Source organism: Syzygium oleosum, unplaced genomic scaffold (assembly GCF_021117445.2).
Source record: "Syzygium oleosum isolate NSW1041296 unplaced genomic scaffold, Sole_v2.1 Sole_v2.17, whole genome shotgun sequence".
NCBI lineage: Eukaryota > Viridiplantae > Streptophyta > Magnoliopsida > Myrtales > Myrtaceae > Syzygium > Syzygium oleosum.
In genome coordinates this window covers 1,698,273-1,717,512 of record NW_026607501.1, presented here as the reverse complement: position 1 = coordinate 1,717,512, position 19,240 = coordinate 1,698,273, and the positions used below count along the sequence as shown (strand labels likewise).

Genomic DNA, 19,240 nt, shown 5'->3' with positions numbered 1-19,240 from the left:
CTTCAGTGGCTGGTCTCTGGAAATTCTATGCGAAACATCTCCACGGGAAAAAAATCAATCCGTATTAAGCATCGAATTGAAGAACATAATGGAAATCGATGCCTTCAAAACCGAAAACTTACCGGAACCCTGGAAAACTGACTTGTACATGGAAGAATCAATTCATAGGATATGAACGTCATCAATGAGGATGCTCGGGATCTCCTGGATGAGGGGCCAATAGTGGCCAGTGAGTTTTGAGCATCCATCTTTCAGACTCTCGCATCTTGCTATCCACAATTGTTGGAGGGAGGCAGGGAGGCCATCCTCTGGCAAGTACCTCAACTTCGGGCAATTAAAAATCCCTAAATGTGTGAGAGAGGGGAGATGGTTGTGAAGACCGCTCGATAATCTTTCCACCTTCCTCATATTGTTAATGTAAAGCCAGGTTAGAGAGGAAGGGAAGAGAAGACTCCAGGCATCCTCCTCGTCCTCCTTCTCTTCCGAAGGAAACCCCACCTTCTCTCCCTCCCCTCCCTTGCTCAAGTCAATGTTCAGTCTCTTGAGGGATGTGAGGAGGGGTAAGCCCCATCCTCTCAATGGCTGCTTCAGATTCTCGCACCCTCCAATTGTAAGGGACCGCAAATTGGGAGGGAAACCTCCTTTGGGGAAGCATTTGATATTTGGGCAATTGAAAATAATTAGCCACCGGAGGAATGTAAGATGATGCCACTGATTTGGTAGAGATTTTATCTTCGGACACTTAATGAGCCAGAATAATGACAAGGTGTTGGGAAGGGGAGGGAAGTCCTCTATCTCCAATACTGGACAATCTCTTATTTTCAATTGAGTGAGATGGGAGAGCATGTGAAAGCACTGTGGTAAGCTTCTCAGATTCTTACACCAGGCAATAGTCAAAGATTCTAGCGATTCTACGGCGATCTCTTCCAGCAATTTCACTCCCTCGCATTTTTCAATTATAAGTGTCTTCAGAGTAGCAAGTTGAGGCATCGGGTTATTGCTGGTGGGGTCATCTAGAGAAATGTTTAATCCCATGAGTTTTGGACACTTCTCAATTAACAAATTTCTAAGGGTGTGCATCTTGCTTGGAAGCTTTTCTACACTCATGCAATCCCTCAATTCCATCCTTTCGAGGTTACACGGCAGCTCTATCTCTCCTTCTCCTGCCACAAAAGATGTGAATTGAGAACAGCTTTCAATGACTACTCTTCGAAGGCAAGTAAGATTTCGCATTTCATTTCCATCCTGCCACAAGTATGTTAGCTTATCACACCGTTCTATGTGAAGCTCCTTTAACTCGACCAAGCAGCTCATAAACCCATGATCAAAGCAAACAAACCCTGCAAGATTCCCAATTCCAAGAACGATTAAAGAAGTTAGGTTCACCAAGATCTTTAAAATCTCTTTATTACAATCCTCAAGGTATAACTCACGGAGAGATGGAAGGCAAACCATATTGGTTGAGAGATTCAAATGTAGGCATGAACGGATTCCAAGCTTTATTAGATGATCAAGTTGACAAGGCAATGTCCCTACCAATAAAGGACAGCTCTGGACAACAAGATGCTGAAGACGGGAGAATGAGACTTCTTCTTCCAGGCTCCCGGCATAAGGAAACCAATCCTTCCATGCCAACATCTCTTTGAACTTCAAAGTTATTAAGGATGAGAAAGGTCTTTTACCTCCATAAAATTCAGAGCCTATCATTCTTACTACATGTAGACGTTCAAGAGATAATTCTTTAAGTAAAGGTAGTTGTCCAAGTGGGGGCAGTGATATAACATTAGGACAGCCCCGCAAGCACAAAGACACTAATTTAGAATAGGATGGACCATCAAACCACGATGGAAATGTTAAACCACCATAGTACGAGATAGTGAGATTTTCAAGATTAGTGTGAGGTTGCAGAGAGTGAAACACTTGTCCTTCACACTTATCATTCCGCAAATTTCCAAAATCTTTACCCCAATGCAAGAATAAGTTGCTAAGGCCATGCTTTCCAGACAAATTAGCATCAACTACATCCCTGACTTCTTCCACCTTTTGCAATTCCGTTATGAACAATTCTCCTTGAAGATGTGGCAAACTCTTTAAGTCCTTCAACTGGGACCCTTTTTCTGTTCCTATCACATACTTGGACTAGACAATTAGATTCTTCAAATTACTAATACTCAATTGCATCTCTTTTATACTCCATGTATCTCTAATGTCCAGAAACCGTAAGCTGACCAATTTTGTAATACCTGGAGGAAACATAGAAAACTTTTGACAACCTCTTAAGATCAAAGCTTGCAATTTGCACAATGCGCCGATTGACTCGGGTAGCGTTTCGATATCAGTGTAAGAGAAATTAAGATATGGAAGATGTTTTAACTCACCAATACAATTCGGTACCTCTATGATGGAACAATGACATAGTGAGAACACCCTCAAGTACTTCAATTTTGTTAGCAAGTCATACAACACCTTGTTGGCAATATAGAGTTTTTTTTAATTCCCGGCTAAATCCAACATGTAGTAGCATTAAGCTTCTTAGTACCTTCATTCCATCACATGCTCTCAAGCACCTTGATGTAACAAGATGTGGCAAGATCAATGATGCATAACGAGCTTTCTCCTTAAGAGAGGCATCGCCTTCATCACCCACTAGCTGAGATTCCCCAGAGGTAACGCACGTTGCACCTGCAATTGACTTTGCTAGGTCATTTAAAAGACCGTGCATCGAAAACTTCAATGTGTCAACACTTGATTGTTGAAGAAATTGTCTGGATACTAACTCATCGAAGTAATTCCGTCCTAATCTCAAGATATTCTCCTTTGCTTTTTGTCCATCTAAAAAGCCCTCCGCTATCCATAAGAGGACTAGCTCATCCCTCTCAATTTCATAATCATTGGGAAATACCGCACAATAAGCAAAACATCTCTTCAAATAAGAAGGAAGATGGACATAACTTAATCTCAAAACTGGGAGAATCTCATCATTTTTTCCTATCGGAAGATCCCATATTTCGTTATTTAAGATAGCTACCCATTCATTGAGATGCCCTTTATTTCGTAGGAGACGGCCTAATATCTTCGTTGCTCAAGGTAAATCTTTACATTTTTCAGCTATTTTTTGCCCTATTGTTTCAAGTTGTGGGTGCCCCTCAAGATTTGTGTCTCCAAGAGCATGAAAGCCTAATAAGCTTGTACAATTATCAAGGGACAACTCCTTCAAAGGATACGGTGAAGCTCTTGTTAGGGAAACAACAGAAATGTTGCGAGTTGTGACGATGATCTGGCTTCCCTTAGCCCCCGCTTCGAATGGCTTTAACAGGTCAGTCCATTCTCCATACTTCTCATTCCAGACATCGTCTAAAACCACAAGAAACTTCTTCCCGGACAGATTATCCTTCAACTTAACTTGAAGCCAGTTAAGATCTTTGCCCTCGCAGGACAACCCGGCAATTGTCTGTAAAATAGTCTTCGTTATGTCGAGAACATAAAAAACATCCGAAACACAAACCCATGCTCTCCTCTCAAAACATCTATTCACTCTAGGATCATCATACAGCCATTGGCCGTCTTTCCAACACTGCCCATCCCAACTATGGGGACTATGCTCAGCATGGTATCGCCATTTTCGACTTCACCGGTCAATAGTTCGAGCATCTGTGCTTCCTCTTTCTCTCTGCCAAAAAAGCAAGGCTCCGGCAGAGAAGTGCTGGGGCTCCTTTTGTTGCTGCAATCAGATTTGTACACAACATTCTCTTTTAAGCTTAGAAAAGCCTTCCTGGTGACAATCTCTTCCAACCTGTCATTGATCTCCTGTATCTCGTTTTGGGACACGAGCGAGCACAGGTTTGGATTCGATCTAGAGGATTTATATAGGCCAAAGAACGAGAACTTCCTTTTCACCTGACCTCTACTTGTGCTAGATTCCGCCTCCGACTTGGCCTGAGCAGCTTCGATCGCGAACTCATCGAGCAAGTCTTCCATGTCATAGGCCAAATCCCTAACATCATCCAACCACAGCTTCACTGGATGGTTACCACTCAGTTGCTTGTCCTCTGCATCATTTAGTACTGCATTGATTGTGTCTAGCATCCTCTTCCACTTATTGAGTAGGACGGTGTTGATTCCTTTCCTTTGTGCATAGTCCAATCCCAGAGAAACCAACTTGTTGAGCAAGACCTGAAAAAAAAGAACCCAAAACAATCTCCCCAATGGCCATAGTTGAATTAGTCACCTTGAAGAACAACAAGAGTTATGATGAAGCAAAGCGACAATGAGCCAATGGAGAGAGAAAAATATGAAGTGCTGAAAGACCTAGACTTTCACCTACCAAAGAGATTAAACGAAGACCAGGACTTTCGAGGATGCTTTCTGTCCACAAGTGCTTGTTTCGTTTTTTTTTTGCTTGTCCACAAGTGCTTGTTTCGTTATCTTTAGAGAATAGAGACTTTACTAGAACGCATGTGCTTTTTTGTCTGGAAAGTGAAGCAAAAGTGAAAAAGTGCTAACGGGAAAGAAACTTTAAGAGATTCCGGGAAGACCAAGATTTTGCAGGACGTAAATTGGAGTTGTTGCTTCACTTTTCACATCCCTCTTCTTCCATCCCTATGTGAATGTCTTTTTTTCTATTACCAATGGAACTTCCACTCGTTACGCGAGATCTAATTTGTTTTGTTTGATTGAAATATTATTTGTTCTCTTGCTGAAAATTAACAGTACTATAATTTTCATCCAACTCTTTTCACGTTTAGGGTGCATTCGTTTTACGGAAAATAAATGATTTGAAATTGTTTTTTGAAAAATGATTGCTTATATCGTTTAGAAAAATTAGTCAACAGCAAATATCTTCATCATCGATAATAATCTATGCCTAATTATTTCCGTGGACAATGAAAAAATTTTCCTTTCATTTATTTTTCTAAATGATATAAGCGATCATTTTTTGAAAAATATTTTTCAAATAACTTATTTTCCGTGAAACGAACGCACCCATGTGATTTTTCATTTATGTATCTCTATTGTATCTCTCTGTAACAATTATGTATAGATTTTTCATTAGAGCTGTCAAAATGGGTCACTAACCCATATTTTAACTCATATTTATTAAAGTGGGTTATAAATAGGTGAGCTCAATTTTGTTTTATGGTCCAAGATGAGTTTTGAAAAGAAAAGTCCAAAATAAATGGGTCTATTATGAATCCATGAAGGCCCGGTTAGCTCGAAGCTCCAAATCTTCAACACGTGAAATCAGGATTCAAAATTCATGTAGACAGTAATTATAAAACAGCATTCACTACTCCGTTTGGTTACTATGAATGGAATGTAATGTCTTTTGGTTTAAAAAAATGCACCTTTAGAATTTCAAAATATAATAATGATATATTTGAGAACTATGTCACTTTTTCAATAGTGTATATAGATGATATATTAATATTTGCAAAATCTTTAGAAGCATTTTGAGTATTTCACTATTTTTATATTATTATTAAGAATAATAGATTAGTATTTTTAGCAGCAAATATGAAATTATCGCAAACTACACGTCAGATTTTTAGGACTTGATATATGAACTATGTCACTTAGCATGCTAGTTACTCCACGACTTAATCACTTTGTTTTCCAATAGCTTCAAACTTGTAACTGTATTTTGATGTCCTCTATGTGTTCAACTTTCTCCTGACATCCCGATAATTTGCCAATCTTATTAATTAGTACCTTCGTCGACATCGTTAACCTTAAGTCATCGTATATCAACAACTAATCAATAGTAATCACCGATGTACGTCAATATTGATACCGATCCTTGTGGGCATCGACAATGGGTTAAGTACTTGATAATATTCGAACGCTTTAGTTATATATCTACCCCATATTGATAACCTGATCACTTTTTGGTGCAAACGTAAAGGGAAGTGATTGGGAGAGCAATCTGGATGTGAAGTGAAGAGCTTAATCTTTTTTAAAAAAGAAATGGCCAAAGAAGTGCACGATGCAGCGGAGAGATATGGACATATATTGTCAATATTTGCGGCTGAAGAGAAGACATTGGCACATCCGGCACATGATCATAAAGGACTATGTCTTCAGCAAGATTGCAGTGGGAGAAGGGGAGAGAAATTCAGAGCAAAGGCAGAAACAAGGGCTGTCACACTAAGAAGATTCAATCAAGATTGCAGCAACTCCCATCAAAGATCCTGATTTTTTCATTACCATAAAGTTCTCATCACCCATTGATTGTGAAGGTTTTTCGCTGGACCTCATCCGTTACACGCCATCATCTCTCATCCGCAGCTGGGGACGACCCCTCTCAATTTCACGCCCATCTCATCTTTCTATCTGAGCAAAATAAGGACACGCGAACGAGAGTGGAGCCTCCTGTGATAATGAACTCATTCAGTCCCCGAAAGCTTATCAGCGTGTCGTCGCCCACGACACCGAAATTGGAAAAGTACTAAAAAAGTCATAAACATATTACATTAATGTCAATTCAGTTCTTAACATTTCAATTGGACCAATTTAATTCTAAACCGTTTGCATTTGTGCCAATTGAGTCCGTCCAGCTAATTTTGACCGGAAGTCGCTGATGTGGACGTCAGCTATCCTACGTGGCTTGGGCGGCACTGACATAGACATTATTAATAATAATATTTTAATAAAATTTTGAATTTTTTATGATTGTTTTGTTTTATCTTTTTTTTTGGGGCGGCTGAGGACCGGCAAGGGTCACCAGTACTAGGCGAGTGCTCATTGTGGCCGGGATGGGCCTGGGCAAGGGCCACCATGCCCTCGCCAGCAATCATGAGGGCCGCAACACCTAGATCAGGAGAGGGTGTTGCGGCCCTCACTTGGAGCCGATGAGGGTTAGCTGGCGACCCTTACCGGCCCTCAGCCCCAAAAACAATAAAGAGAAGAAAAGAAAAAATACTATAAAAAATTCAAAATACTATTATAATATTATTTTAAAAATGTCCACGTCAGTGTCGATCGTGCCACATAGACGGCTGGCGTCCACGCCAATGATTTCTAGTCAAAATTGGCCGAATTGACTCAATTGGCACAAATGCACTAAATCGATTCAATTGAAAGGTTTAGGATTAAATTAAAACTAATGTTAGAATAATTAATTATTAAAACACGTTTTCATATAACAGCTTACACTTAGTCTGGTCTTTTTTTTGCCTAAAACTAAGCGCAGGCATATTTAATTAGGGAGGCAAATGTGATCCGAAAAGATTTGAACTCACAACTTCCAACTCTAATACTATGTGAGATTTAGTGTAAGCATTGCCAACAATTCTAAAAGCTTAAGCAATTAGATGAAAATATATTTTAATATTTAATTATTCTAACAGCTAATACAATAGGTTTGTGACTTTTTTTTTTACTTTCCCCGCACCGAAACACTCCATACTTGACCACCCGCCTAGGTGGCGCTGCTGGAGCGCGCACTCTTCCTCTCGCAAAAGGTTGAGTGTTCGAATCTCGGGCGCCGCAGGGTGACTTAACCGGTGGCACGTGTGTGGTGGCTAGCACGTGTCGCCCCCAGGGTTTACTCCCCGGCTGTCGGCCGTGCGAGGGTTCCCTGGGTTATCACAAAAAAAAAAAAAACACTCCATACTTGACGAAGGCCATAAGTGCATTCGTGGAGGAAGATTGAAGAAGAAGATTGACAATCTCGAGCGCGGTACTGATCGCTCACATTCCGAGATCTTCAAGGACGTCGAGACCTCTCACCATTGACGCACAGGTAAAAATAAAACTTTTGGTTAGATCATTACGTGTTCAGAAACCCGCCTCATGTCTTGGAGCCTTAATTATTCTCGGTGTCTACGTGCAAACTTCTGTTATCCATTGTCGCCAAATTTGTACTGCATACGCATAGTCTTTGCATGGTCCGGTAATATGTAGTACAAAGCAAGGTATTATGTGGGGAACCGTCTTGAAGTATACATGATATTGCGTGATGTCCCTGTTAGAGTGTTTGAATAAAACCCATGTTCGGTTCATATTGGGAGTAGTCGCTATTCTTGCATATTGCTCTTATTGCTATTTACTCGAGACTCCCTCCTAAAGCATAACCATTACTTGACGAATTTAAAAAAGAAAAATTAAAAACTAGGCCCACGTTGGGGCCTGGTACATGGGCCGACATGGCCCGTCATTGTCACAGGCGGTGCTGGCCGGAGCACGGGAATTCCCTTTGCCATGCTACGGGCCCATAAAAGTGCCGGGCCTTGTGGCAAATGTTGACAAATGTTGACACCTGATTTTTTGTTCATATTTCAAATTTATATAAAAATCACAAAATTAGGATTAGGAGCCTTGGCCATGCTTAAGAACCTATTTCTAAACCAAAAATAAATTTTTTAGAATTTTTCCTTATTTTATTTTGGCCAAAATGAGTGAAAATTCAAGAAAAATACCAAATAGAATTAAAAAAATTCCATAAAAATAACTATTAGTTTTATTTTAATTCCAATTTCATCACTAAAGTTTCAATTTTGGAAAATTTCAGTTATGGATATGTTTTTCCCAAAATTGGGTAATTTCATACCTCAATTGAGCCAAAAATTCAATTAAATCATTTTTAGTCATTTTTAGGTCATAGTGTCTTCACAAAAATTGATTCTGGGACCATGAATTGTATATTGGTCAGTCCAATTTCATAATTTAATGAAGGAATTGAAAAGCCCCAAAAAATTAATTGAAAATTAGGGATTTTAAGACCTAAATTGGGGATCTTATTCAATTTGAAATTTTCGATCGACACCCATACCTTCCCTAGGGTTAATTAGTCATGGGTAATTCAATTTTGGCTTCAATTTGACTCAATTAGACCATTTGAACACTGAATTGAACAAAAATCCTATTGATCCGAATCCAAATTTGGGAATTTTTTGGTCTAGTTGTGACAAAAATTGGTACAAATCTCATATCTTGTTGCAAAATGTACAAAGGAATCCAATTTTGGGGATAAAATTACAAAATTGGGATGAACTGAGGCTTAATTTGCAAAATTGTACTAACCCGGGTCTGCCGAGTCGGTCGGATCCGACCCGACCCGACCTTGGTTGGCCTTCTTCCTTACCCGATTCTGGGCATACACAAGGAATGCTAGAAAAATATCTTTTCAGGCCCGCCATTCACCGACCTTAATCCCATTACAAGCACGTGAGAAATGCAGATATGATAGTTGGAGAATCTCCAACTGTCATCAGTTATCCATTGTAACAAACTCGAAGGTCAGTTGGAGCGAAAAAAGGCGGGAAATCGAGCTAAAAATCTAGCTGGAAGGAAGCTGCTGGGCATAGAAGGTGCTCGACGAAAATCCTGAGAGGGAGAGAGAGAAAGATTAAGAGAGAAGGGAGTAGAAGTCCCCTTGATTGAGTGACCGGCGCCGACCGACGGAACGGCGCCGGCGAATCGATCGGTAAAGGAGGACCTCCTCCCCAGGTGATCAGCGCAAGGTTGGTCACGAAGACCTGAAATCGAGTCTCGTTCATACAATCTAGGACCTTCCCGACGAAGCGGAGGTCATCAGCTTTGAGAGCAGGTGTCAAGGAATCACTCTACGGTTGCCATTTGGTTCAGAATTTCAGAATCAAGCTCCGGCGAAGAAGGTTAAATTTGTTCACAATCACCTATAACATGTTTGACAAAAATCCAGAATAGGCACCCGAGTTCCATCATGTTTGATCATGTGATTTTCTTTATGGTTTTGAGATTATTGATGCTTAAAACATGTTTCTGACTATACGTTTCATTGTTTGTTGCATCTTGGATCAGATTATGCATAAACCGTGGGTCGGCCTTTGTAAACCCCTCCTTTGCCGAAATATCCAACCTCACCGGAGCCCTTTTCCATGGCCAATGGCCATTCAAGTTAGTGTTTCTGATCTTCTTTGATCATTATGATCGTTGTTTGATCGACAAAAACGGCTAGGACGTTTAGTTAGATAAACTGAATGCTTGAAATGCTTGTTAGAATAGTTTCAATGTTAGGTTTTTAGGTTCGGTTTTCGCCGGTCGGCGTTTGTCTGGCGGTAGTTTGGTGAAGCTAGGTGGTTAGAGGGAGTGTGATAGTTGATCTAGGAACTGAGGAAGTGGCCGGAAAGCTATTGGAAGGTCGTCGGAAAACGATTCAAAGTTACGGCCTTGAGAACTTGAGAATGAGTATCATGCACACCATATGTTCGTAAAAATGTCCCAAAGAGAAAGAGGGAAACGGCGCCGTTTTTGGCATCGTTCCCGCCAAAGCATCGGCCGACGCCAGCCAAGCCGGTACAACTTGATCGGACCGGTCAGAACCGGTTCAGTCCGGTTCGTCCTCCGGCAGGAAAATAAAAAAATTAAAATAAAAAATCATAAAAAATTAGAAATAAAAAATTTCAGAAAATCATAAAAAAAATTCGAAAAAATTCGAAAATTCATAAAAAAAATAGAAAATTCAGATAAATCCTAAAAAATCAGAAAAATTAGGAAAAATCATAAAAAAAGAAAATTCAGAAAATTTCTAAAAAATAGAAAAAATCATAAAAATTTCAGAAAATTCATAAAAAATTTGAAAATTCTAGAAAATCCATAAAAATTGAAAAATAAAAAATTCAAAAAAAATTTCCAGAAGATAAAAAATCTGTTTTCGGGAAAGCAAAAATTCTTAGAAAAACTTTTTTCAAAAACAAAATTCAAAAATTTCAAAAATTTCAAAAATTCACAAAATGGATTAGAATGCCTATGGCCACCCATTTTGAGTGAAATTTATATTTTTTGAGATGCCCAAGTAGTATTTTTAAAGACTCCTTGTTTTAGGGATTAAAAGGGGTTTTAACCCCTAAAAAACCCTAAAAGGGGTTTAACCTCCAAAATGGGTCTTTATCCCTAAAAAACCCTAAGACAACACAATTCATTGAATGAACAAGCATTTAGGGCTTTACTAGGGTTTGGGTGATTTGATTAATTTTCATTTTAGAGATCATTTTAGGATTGTTGTGTTTGATTGAAATTGATTGCGCATTTCCTTATTGATTGTCTGATTTCTCCCGATTAGAATGGCTAGAATTAGTGGATAGACCTTACGAACTCGCATAACATGTTTAGACACATTGGATCGTTTTAGGTACCGAAAGAGTGTTAGAGATATCAATTTGGGATCATAAGCGTAACCAAGTCCCCTTACCCATGTAATCTCTGGTTTGCAGAAATCGTGGTATTTCTCTCATACCTCGATTAGGTTTCTCCCATACCTCGTTCGTCTAGTGATGGGATGTGAGATGTTTGGGCGAAATATCCATTTTGGACCCTAGTAGCTCATTCGGGGATAGTTTCCTCATTCATGACAAACGAAAATACCTCCTTAGCGTGCGAAAGCGTGGCGTGACAGGCAGGCCCGTGGCCATTACTAATTACGACACTTCTTAAGCAAGACATTTCTTTTATTTTTGGTGGGTGCAATGAAAAGTGGGCACATAATGGGTTCGACCAAACATGCCTGTAAGGATGCTGAGATCCTGCACGTCTTCAACTTGTGAAGGAGGTTGGTTCACAGGAAGGGAAGATTCAAGGTATAAAATACATATGTTGATTGGATGGGCAGATGCTGAGAATTTGTGGCATTTGTGGCTCTTCTTCTTCAACAACAAGAAATCCAGTGTATCTAATTCTATTTTGACCAAAAAAGTAATAATAGAAAAACATCGTATCTAATGGCATCATGAACTGGCTTCGCAAGGACTCACAAAGAGACATTTCTTTTTTTGTTTTCTTTTTCATTACTCAATTATTTAAATCAAAGGCCCAAAAGAATTCTCCTTACAATGAATCTACCTTTAATTTTCCGTACAAACGTTTGCTTCTCGGAAATTTCGCTTCGTTCACTTTAAATTTCGGTCAATCAGTATCTTTTTATGAGTTGAGGGTACCATTTTCCCTTTGGGTTAATACTACAAGAATCTCAAACTGATACACTTATGACAAATTTACCTCAAATTAATAATTTGACCACAAAAAACCGAAACGGTATACATGTCAAAAATTTACACCCAACTAATTTTTTGACTACCAAAAACTATAAACTAGTACATTTATGATAAATTTACCATCCGTTAAATTAAATTAATTTCACGAAAATTCACAAACTAGTACACATGTGACGAACGGAGGGTAAAACCCCAAACTAGTACACCCGTCAACTATCACGTGTCATCCAACTTAGAATTTTGACCGTAAAATTTAACGGAAACTAACGGAGGGTAAAATTATCACATGTGTACCGATTTGAGATTTTTGGTGGTCAAAAAATTAATTTTTGGTAAATTTATTATATGTGTACCAGTTTGGGGTTTTTTATAGTATTAACCCTTTCCTTTACAACTCTTTTCGGATATTTTTCTTAATCGATTTCATCACGTGATTAAGCATTTAGATGATAAACCAAAATTTGTCATTTCACCTTTTTGTTATTGAGATGTTTCACTTTTTATTTAATTTGTGACTTTTCCATATCATTTTTTGATAGAGATCTCTCATTTACTCTTGACTTTTATAAAAAAAATGAAAATTATAAAGAACGTGGAGTAAAATAAATTAACTAAAATAAAACTATTAGAAAAATGTATACCAATAATATTGTTTTATTAAAAATTATTAATATGTGAAAATATTAATAGAACTAATAACATATTTTAAGAAAAAGAGCTACGATTTAGTAAAAAGGAAAATGCCTTGACAATAAAAAGGTCAAATGACAAAAATTTGGATACTCATAGTGTACTTTTAGATCGTTAATTAATGCGAAAAATGACTTGATCACTAGAAAATATTTAGAAAATCACTTATTGGTTAATCATTTCCTTTCATGAGCTGAGGTTATCATGTTCTTTTATAGCTTTTCTTTTTAAATTGTTTTGTCAATCAAGTTTAGTTACATCAATCAACTCCATGAATTTGCACAATGACTAAACAAATCTAGTCGTTTTACCTTTTTTTTCTATTAAGGCCTTATAATATTTTTAAAATATCTTTTTAAATTAATTAATGGTGCTATAATCAGATTTTGTTTCATATAATTATCGATATTTGTTTTTCTATAATTAGTATTTAGTTAATTTATTTTCCTTCATTTTCTGTATTTTTCAATTGTATAGCATTAGATGTAATTGAGAGATTTCCTTCCAAATATTAGATGAAAAATATACTTGTACACCTTACAAGTCATGTGCATTGACATACTAACAAAAATAAAATAACGCAGGGTTAAGGACAGTAATAGAATGAAATTCTAGGGTATTGTTTAACAATTGAAAGTTTGGGGGTTAAACGTGTACTACCCTCAAAATTCAGGAAGAGTTTGTGTAATTTCTCCTTAAAAAACACAACTAAACACCAAATTTAGCGGGATGGAATAATATTTATGTAGTATTCTTGCCCTTCAAAGAGGTATGCACTACAAAAACATCAGGCTCTAGCCCAAATTTAGCTTGATGGAATAATGATTATGTAGTATTCTTGCCCTTCAAATAGGTATGCATGCACTACATCAGGCTCTACCCCATAAAATTATTCAATGAAGACAATTCAACATTGTGGCTCATACATGCACACATACACAAGGAGTTGATAGACATTATCCAGCTATTGTCATTGAACTAAGCAAGAAAGTTTGCTAGATGGAATAATAAGTTACATTCTGGCACTTCCATCGATATGCACTATAAACACATCAGGCTCTACCAAAAAGTTTATTAAATAAAAGAACATTAAACCTAGTGACTCATCTACGGGCATAATGAGGTATATATATGCATGTTTAAACGTATTTACATACGTATGTTTCTGGTATACCAGGGAATTGAAAGACATTATCCAGCTATTATACCCATTTTATATTAGTGGTTGATGGATGATTCCCATAGGTTCAAGGATTGGCCAGAGAACTTTTTGTGGAGCTCTTTCGGCTTTTTGGATTTGACACATAAGTATGCCACCAAATTGGACAAGTGTAGACATTTCCATGTCCCTAAATCTTTCTAATCTCTAAAAGTGACAAAAAAGCACAACGGGTGATGCACCTTCCCCTTGTCCTGTTGAAATCCACTAATCGATGTGTGACCACCATAATTGATGAGGCCACATTCACATTGTTAATTTGTATATGAAATTAGAAAGGAGCCATCAAATTAATTCGATCCACAAGAACCATATCGCTTTCGATATGTTTTTGTTTTCGACATGCGACAACACCGATGCAATGAAATCAATTCCGCTGGATTCTTTACTCTATATGGAGTTCTCTTTTGGACTCATTGGGGAATAAAACGAACTCCGATGATTCCAGATTCCATGTATGCCGAAATGTCTTCTTATGTTTCTCTAAATTGGAAATCGCGAGTCCTTACTTTGTATGGACGAATAATAAAAGGAAAATGACATAAACAATCCATGAACTTTGGCCCAATATGCATTACGGTCTCTGAACTTTAAATTTGATCAATGCGGTCCCTGGACTTTAACTCAATGTGCAATGTAATTCCTGAACTTTTAATTTGTTCAACATCATCCCTGAACTTTCGGTACATGTTTAATTTAGTTCCTGAACTATATGAAAATGCTCACCGTGGTTCCTGAACTTGAATTAATGGAATAATACATTAAACATTTTTATATAGTTCGAAGATTATATTGAATATGTTCCGAAAGTTCATGAACCATATTAAACAAAGTAAAAGTTCGGGAACTACACTGAACATCAGGTTAAAGTTCAAGGACTATATTGAACAAATAAAAAATCTAAGGACCGCGTTGCAAATTGAGCTAAAGTTCGGAAATTGTTGGTGTCATTGGTTTGGGTGATGGCCAAATGTGGAAAAGAAGCTCCAATTATCTGCCAGCAATGGTGAGTTAGTGAGCGAGCCAGCCGCTCGTGGGCTGCAAAAGGCAGGTAATTTCGTTAGGGAGGCAGGACAGCCGGAGCTAACGTTGTCCTGGCCTCCCTCCCCCAACCTTCTCTCTCTCGATCTTTTTCCTTTTCTTGGATTCTTTCGCCATCATTATATTCCCCGAAAACCAGTGAATTAATAAAGAAAATAAACCGAAAACCACCTTGTTCTAGGAGACCAATCTCTCTCTCTCTCTGCTGTGTCTTTTCTGTTCTCCTCTATCGTTCGTCTGTTTAAATTTGGGCAGTGTTTCATCCACAAATCTCTCCCCCCTTCTCTCTCTCTCGTCCGCCTTGAAATTTTCCCTTCCCTTTTGGCCTCCGTCTCGTTCATTCATTCATTCATTCTTCTTCTTCTGGTGTTTCTTCATCTGGGTCTGGGGGGTTTGGTTCAAGAGCTGACGAGAAATGAGGTCATGGCGTGAATGGGTCTGGTCCTCCGTCGTGGCTTCTAACTCTCGAAAGCTTCTCTTTTGACGCCCGCCCAACGACCCTTCCGCCTTTCTGACTTCTCCTCCTGCCGCAGACAGGTTCAAAGTCAACTTTTCCGTCTCTCTCTCTCTCTCTCTCTCTCTCTCTCTCTCTCTCTCTCGCGCGCGCGCTCGTTGGACTGTTCATTCCCGGTCGTGCTTATGATGGGTCTCGCATGCGTGTCTGTTCAGGCTTCGATCTCGGCGGCCTTCGGTCGCGTTTAAAGGTTGAATTTTTTAATTATTCTATCGTCTTTGGGGAATAATTCTGGTTCCTTGGTCTCAATCGCGTGAGGGTTGGATCATGGGTCTCTTTCGACGTGTTTACTTTTATTTTCTGCTGGTTGTTTTTTTTATAATTACTATTCAAATTCGATGAAATTCTAGTCCGTGAAAAACTAGTGACGATCCGAGGTTCGGAGCTGCGGAAAAGTCTATTGTATTTGTTTTCTTACGGTCCTGCAGGGGGGGAATTCTGAAGAATGTTATTTTGGACCATTGCATTGTCAATTTTGGAGGGTGTTTGATTTAAAAATGAAGAATCAAGAATCAGAATCAGCATACGAATAGGAATGCAATTAGGACTTGAATTTTCTGTTTTTCTGCTATAAGTTGCCGTCTCGTTTCGTCCCAGTTCTTTACTCTTTTGAACTCTAGTAATTTTATCTCTGTGTTGGTATAGATCGTTGGATTTTTGGAGGATCTTGATCTCGGAATTCGATCTTAATAAAAGGGTTTCGACAGTTTTGGGTTGAAATTCGTTTCTGGGTTAGAGCTTTTGTTGGGTATCGGCTGGCTCAGTTGTCGATGGATTCGGCGAAAACGGCTGATTCGGGTGGAGCAAGAACCCCGGAGTCGGCGGGTTCAAAGATTAAGGGCTCGGGGAATTTGAGCAGCAAGGACATGTTTTTGAGGGCTGACAAGTTTGATCTGAGGAGTCTGGACATTCAATTGGAGAAGCATCTGAGCAGGGTCTGGTCAAGAAGCGTCATGGAGAACCAGAGGCCTAAGGAAGAGTGGGAGATCGATTTGGCCAAATTGAATATCAGATATGTTGTGGCTCAGGGGACTTACGGCACTGTGTACAGGGGCACTTATGATGATCAAGATGTTGCAGGTACATCATCATCATCATAATCAGTTCTTCATCTGTCCATCACCTTCTTTCACTAATTAAGCATTGCTTTGATGCACCTATTTCGTGGCCACAAATTTTTCCGGCTATTTAGGACGTGAGACCGACTTGTCGACTTTGTTGCTGTTTGTTTGTGTTGAGTCTTGTTTCGGCATGGGTTTTGCATGATTTACAAGTTGCGAATGACATGAATATAAGTGTGTAATTTGCTATTTGCAGTGTCTGTCGTCTATTATGATTTGTGACATTGAACAGTTTCTTGCATTTGGTTTTATGTAACTGTTCTTCCACATGCCATCTTGATATGGTATCATCATGTTATCAATTGATGATCTCGTTCCGGGTCTATATTAAAAGATTGACAAGACAATAAAACTTGATTGATAAGTACCATGTCACCACCTAACGTGTTTGTAATGATTAAAATATAGACCTTCCTATGTTTGAGCTGCTTTCTATACTTTGATGCCTCTTGTGTGTTGTGCTGGAGTTTTGCGTTATTTTGGGCTATGGTACTCGATTTTAGTACTATTGATCATGTGAGTCCTTTTCCCTTACCACCATGCCGTTTTGGGTGTCGTAGTGAAGTTGTTGGACTGGGGCGAGGATGGTCTTAACACGGCAGCTGAAACTGCTGCCTTGCGGGCATCGTTTCAGCAAGAGGTTGCTGTTTGGCACAAGCTTGACCATCCTAATGTCACAAAAGTACATAACTCTTAGCCTTTACCTTGTATCTTTCATTTTACAAAGTAATTCTGGTGACATCAGACTGAATGAACAGATGATGTTGCAAAAGCCTAAATTTCAGATACCTGTTTACCATGATACATTTGAAAATCTAATCTGTAGCATAGAAGCATCTGTTGCTTTAAATGATTGTAATAATTACCCCATTGGATGCAGTTTGTTGGAGCTTCAATGGGAACTGCGAATCTTAAAATTCCTGCAAAGACCGCTTCTGGTGAGGCTTCTGAATCTCATCCAACTAGAGCATGTTGTGTTGTTGTGGAGTATCTCCAAGGAGGGACTCTAAAACAATACCTGATACGGAATAGCCGCAAGAAACTTGCCTTCAAGGTTGTCATCCAGCTGGCATTAGATCTCTCAAGAGGGTGAGTGTTGGCATTCTTTTTCCATCCTTCATGCTTCAAAAATATCGAAATAGAGATCTCTCCAGGGGGCGACTTATATCATTCTTTCCCATCAAACCTTGCTTAGACTATCTTTAAAAAAGACTCTTGAGAAATGAGTATATAAAAATGTTGGTTTGCAGTCTGAGCTATCTTCATTCGAAGAAGATCGTGCATCGAGATGTCAAGACGGAAAACATGTTGCTAGATTCTAGCAGGAGTCTAAAAATCGCCGATTTTGGAGTCGCACGTGTCGAAGCTCAAAATCCAAGAGATATGACCGGTGAAACTGGAACCCTTGGTTATATGGCTCCGGAGGTATTTACTTCATCAAATTTTGTTGAAACTTTACGAGACCACTAGCATAGCACTTGGCATTGCCGATATAAAATTTATTGATGAGTGAGATATTATACCTGATGTAGGTTCTTGATGGCAAGCCTTATAATCGAAGTTGCGATGTCTACAGCTTCGGCATTTGTTTATGGGAAATTTATTGTTGTGATATGCCATATCCAAATCTAAGTTTTGCCGATGTCTCATCCGCAGTAGTTTTGCAGGTTGGTTCTCTAAAATTTCGACATTTGCACTCTTGCATGTTCAATAAAAATATATGTTGACTTGTGAAATCCCTTGGATAAGCTGTTTAGCTGTCATTTTTTGTTGTTGTTTGAACCCACCAGCATTGTAGATAAAATGGCAAGTCTTTTAGTTTCTGTGCATTTTAATTCAATCCACAACATTCGACTAAAATTGCTTTCGGTTTTGTGTTCAATAGAACCTGCGACCGGATATTCCTCGATGTTGCCCTAGCGCTCTGGCAAATATCATGCGCAGATGTTGGGACACAAACCCAGACAAACGTCCGGAGATGGATGAGGTGGTTCGTTTGTTGGAGGCGATCGACACCAGCAAAGGCGGAGGGATGATTCCCGAAGACCAGGCTCACGGTGGCTGCTTCTGTTTCCGTCCGGTTCGTGGTCCTTGATTTTTTTTTCCCCCTCAATTTTAGAGAATCAAAAAGGCGGAATTGTGAAGATCCCATTCTCATTTTGTGTTAAATTAGGTTATCACTCCTTTAACCATTTGTAGTTCAGTTGAATTAGGTCGAAAGGGGGGCTTGATGAGTAGTTGTGCTTTTTAGAGAGCTAAAACCGTGCAAGCTATATTACTCTGTCCTATTTAGATTTTATTTAAACGAGCGAATCATTCTTACCACAACTTTCTCCTTTACGGTTCTCTTCTCGCTTAGATTCTAAGCTAAACAACAAAGCTGCCCTTGTTCGTTTTGTGTCAATCTTATGTTGTTGTGTAAAGATAGCTTGTTGAATAATATAGAGGACCTTTTGCTCGAGGTTCGGTCGGTAACATCTTGCCGCGAAGGGGGCTACAATCCTGCAGGAGCGATACCGATAAGCAGAACGGAGTTCAAGCGGGCGTGAGCGGAGGAGCGGGCGATTCTATCGGGTTCGAATATAAGTGGTGTGTAGTGGACGGAGGGCTTGTTTAGGCAGTACGAAAATGATTCGATGGAATACGTAGAGTGAGACGTGAGTGGTCAAATCTGCGGTTGATAGGT

General features: G+C 39.0%; 2 protein-coding genes and 1 pseudogene across 5 annotated transcripts; 1 reads left to right on the top strand and 2 right to left on the bottom strand.

Moving 5' to 3' along the window:
- Positions 1–162: 162 nt before the first annotated feature.
- LOC115694283 (putative disease resistance protein At3g14460) lies at positions 163–2,271 on the bottom strand (annotated as a pseudogene).
- Positions 2,272–2,369: 98 nt separating this feature from the next.
- On the bottom strand, positions 2,370–5,721 carry LOC130140276 (putative disease resistance RPP13-like protein 1). The gene is made up of 5 exons (XM_056319288.1): positions 5,710–5,721; positions 3,574–4,173; positions 3,100–3,451; positions 2,540–2,682; positions 2,370–2,396 (listed from the first exon to the last, which is right to left on the bottom strand). The coding sequence occupies exons 1-5, from the start codon at positions 5,719–5,721 to the stop codon at positions 2,370–2,372; spliced, it is 1,134 nt and encodes a 377-aa protein (XP_056175263.1).
- Positions 5,722–15,093: 9,372 nt separating this feature from the next.
- LOC115694285 (serine/threonine-protein kinase STY13-like) lies at positions 15,094–18,882 on the top strand. 4 transcript variants are annotated; one of them, XM_056319359.1, is made up of 7 exons: positions 15,094–15,456; positions 16,079–16,513; positions 17,115–17,236; positions 17,435–17,643; positions 17,805–17,979; positions 18,087–18,221; positions 18,440–18,882. In XM_056319359.1, the coding sequence occupies exons 2-7, from the start codon at positions 16,204–16,206 to the stop codon at positions 18,647–18,649; spliced, it is 1,161 nt and encodes a 386-aa protein (XP_056175334.1). In that variant the 5' UTR covers positions 15,094–15,456; positions 16,079–16,203; the 3' UTR covers positions 18,650–18,882. The 4 variants fall into 4 exon arrangements, with proteins under 4 accessions (XP_056175334.1, XP_056175335.1, XP_030477269.1 ...); XM_056319360.1 differs by having other exon boundaries at positions 15,862–16,513; XM_030621409.2 differs by lacking the exon at positions 15,094–15,456 and adding an exon at positions 15,488–15,623.
- The last annotated feature ends 358 nt before the right edge of the window (positions 18,883–19,240 follow it).

Excerpts from the sequence above, each read along its gene's own strand:
- LOC130140276 (XM_056319288.1), bottom strand. Across the intron at positions 3,452-3,573 it reads CCATAGTTGGGATGGGCAGT|ACAATTGCCGGGTTGTCCTG; the intron begins GTTGGAAAGACG and ends ACTATTTTACAG. Across the intron at positions 2,397-2,539 it reads GAGCATGTGATGGAATGAAG|AGGTACCGAATTGTATTGGT; the intron begins GTACTAAGAAGC and ends GTTCCATCATAG.
- LOC115694285 (XM_056319359.1), top strand. The coding sequence starts at position 16,204 with ATGGATTCGGCGAAAACGGCTGATTCGGGTGGAGCAAGAACCCCGGAG. Across the intron at positions 16,514-17,114 it reads TGATGATCAAGATGTTGCAG|TGAAGTTGTTGGACTGGGGC; the intron begins GTACATCATCAT and ends TGGGTGTCGTAG. Across the intron at positions 17,644-17,804 it reads GCATTAGATCTCTCAAGAGG|TCTGAGCTATCTTCATTCGA; the intron begins GTGAGTGTTGGC and ends GTTGGTTTGCAG.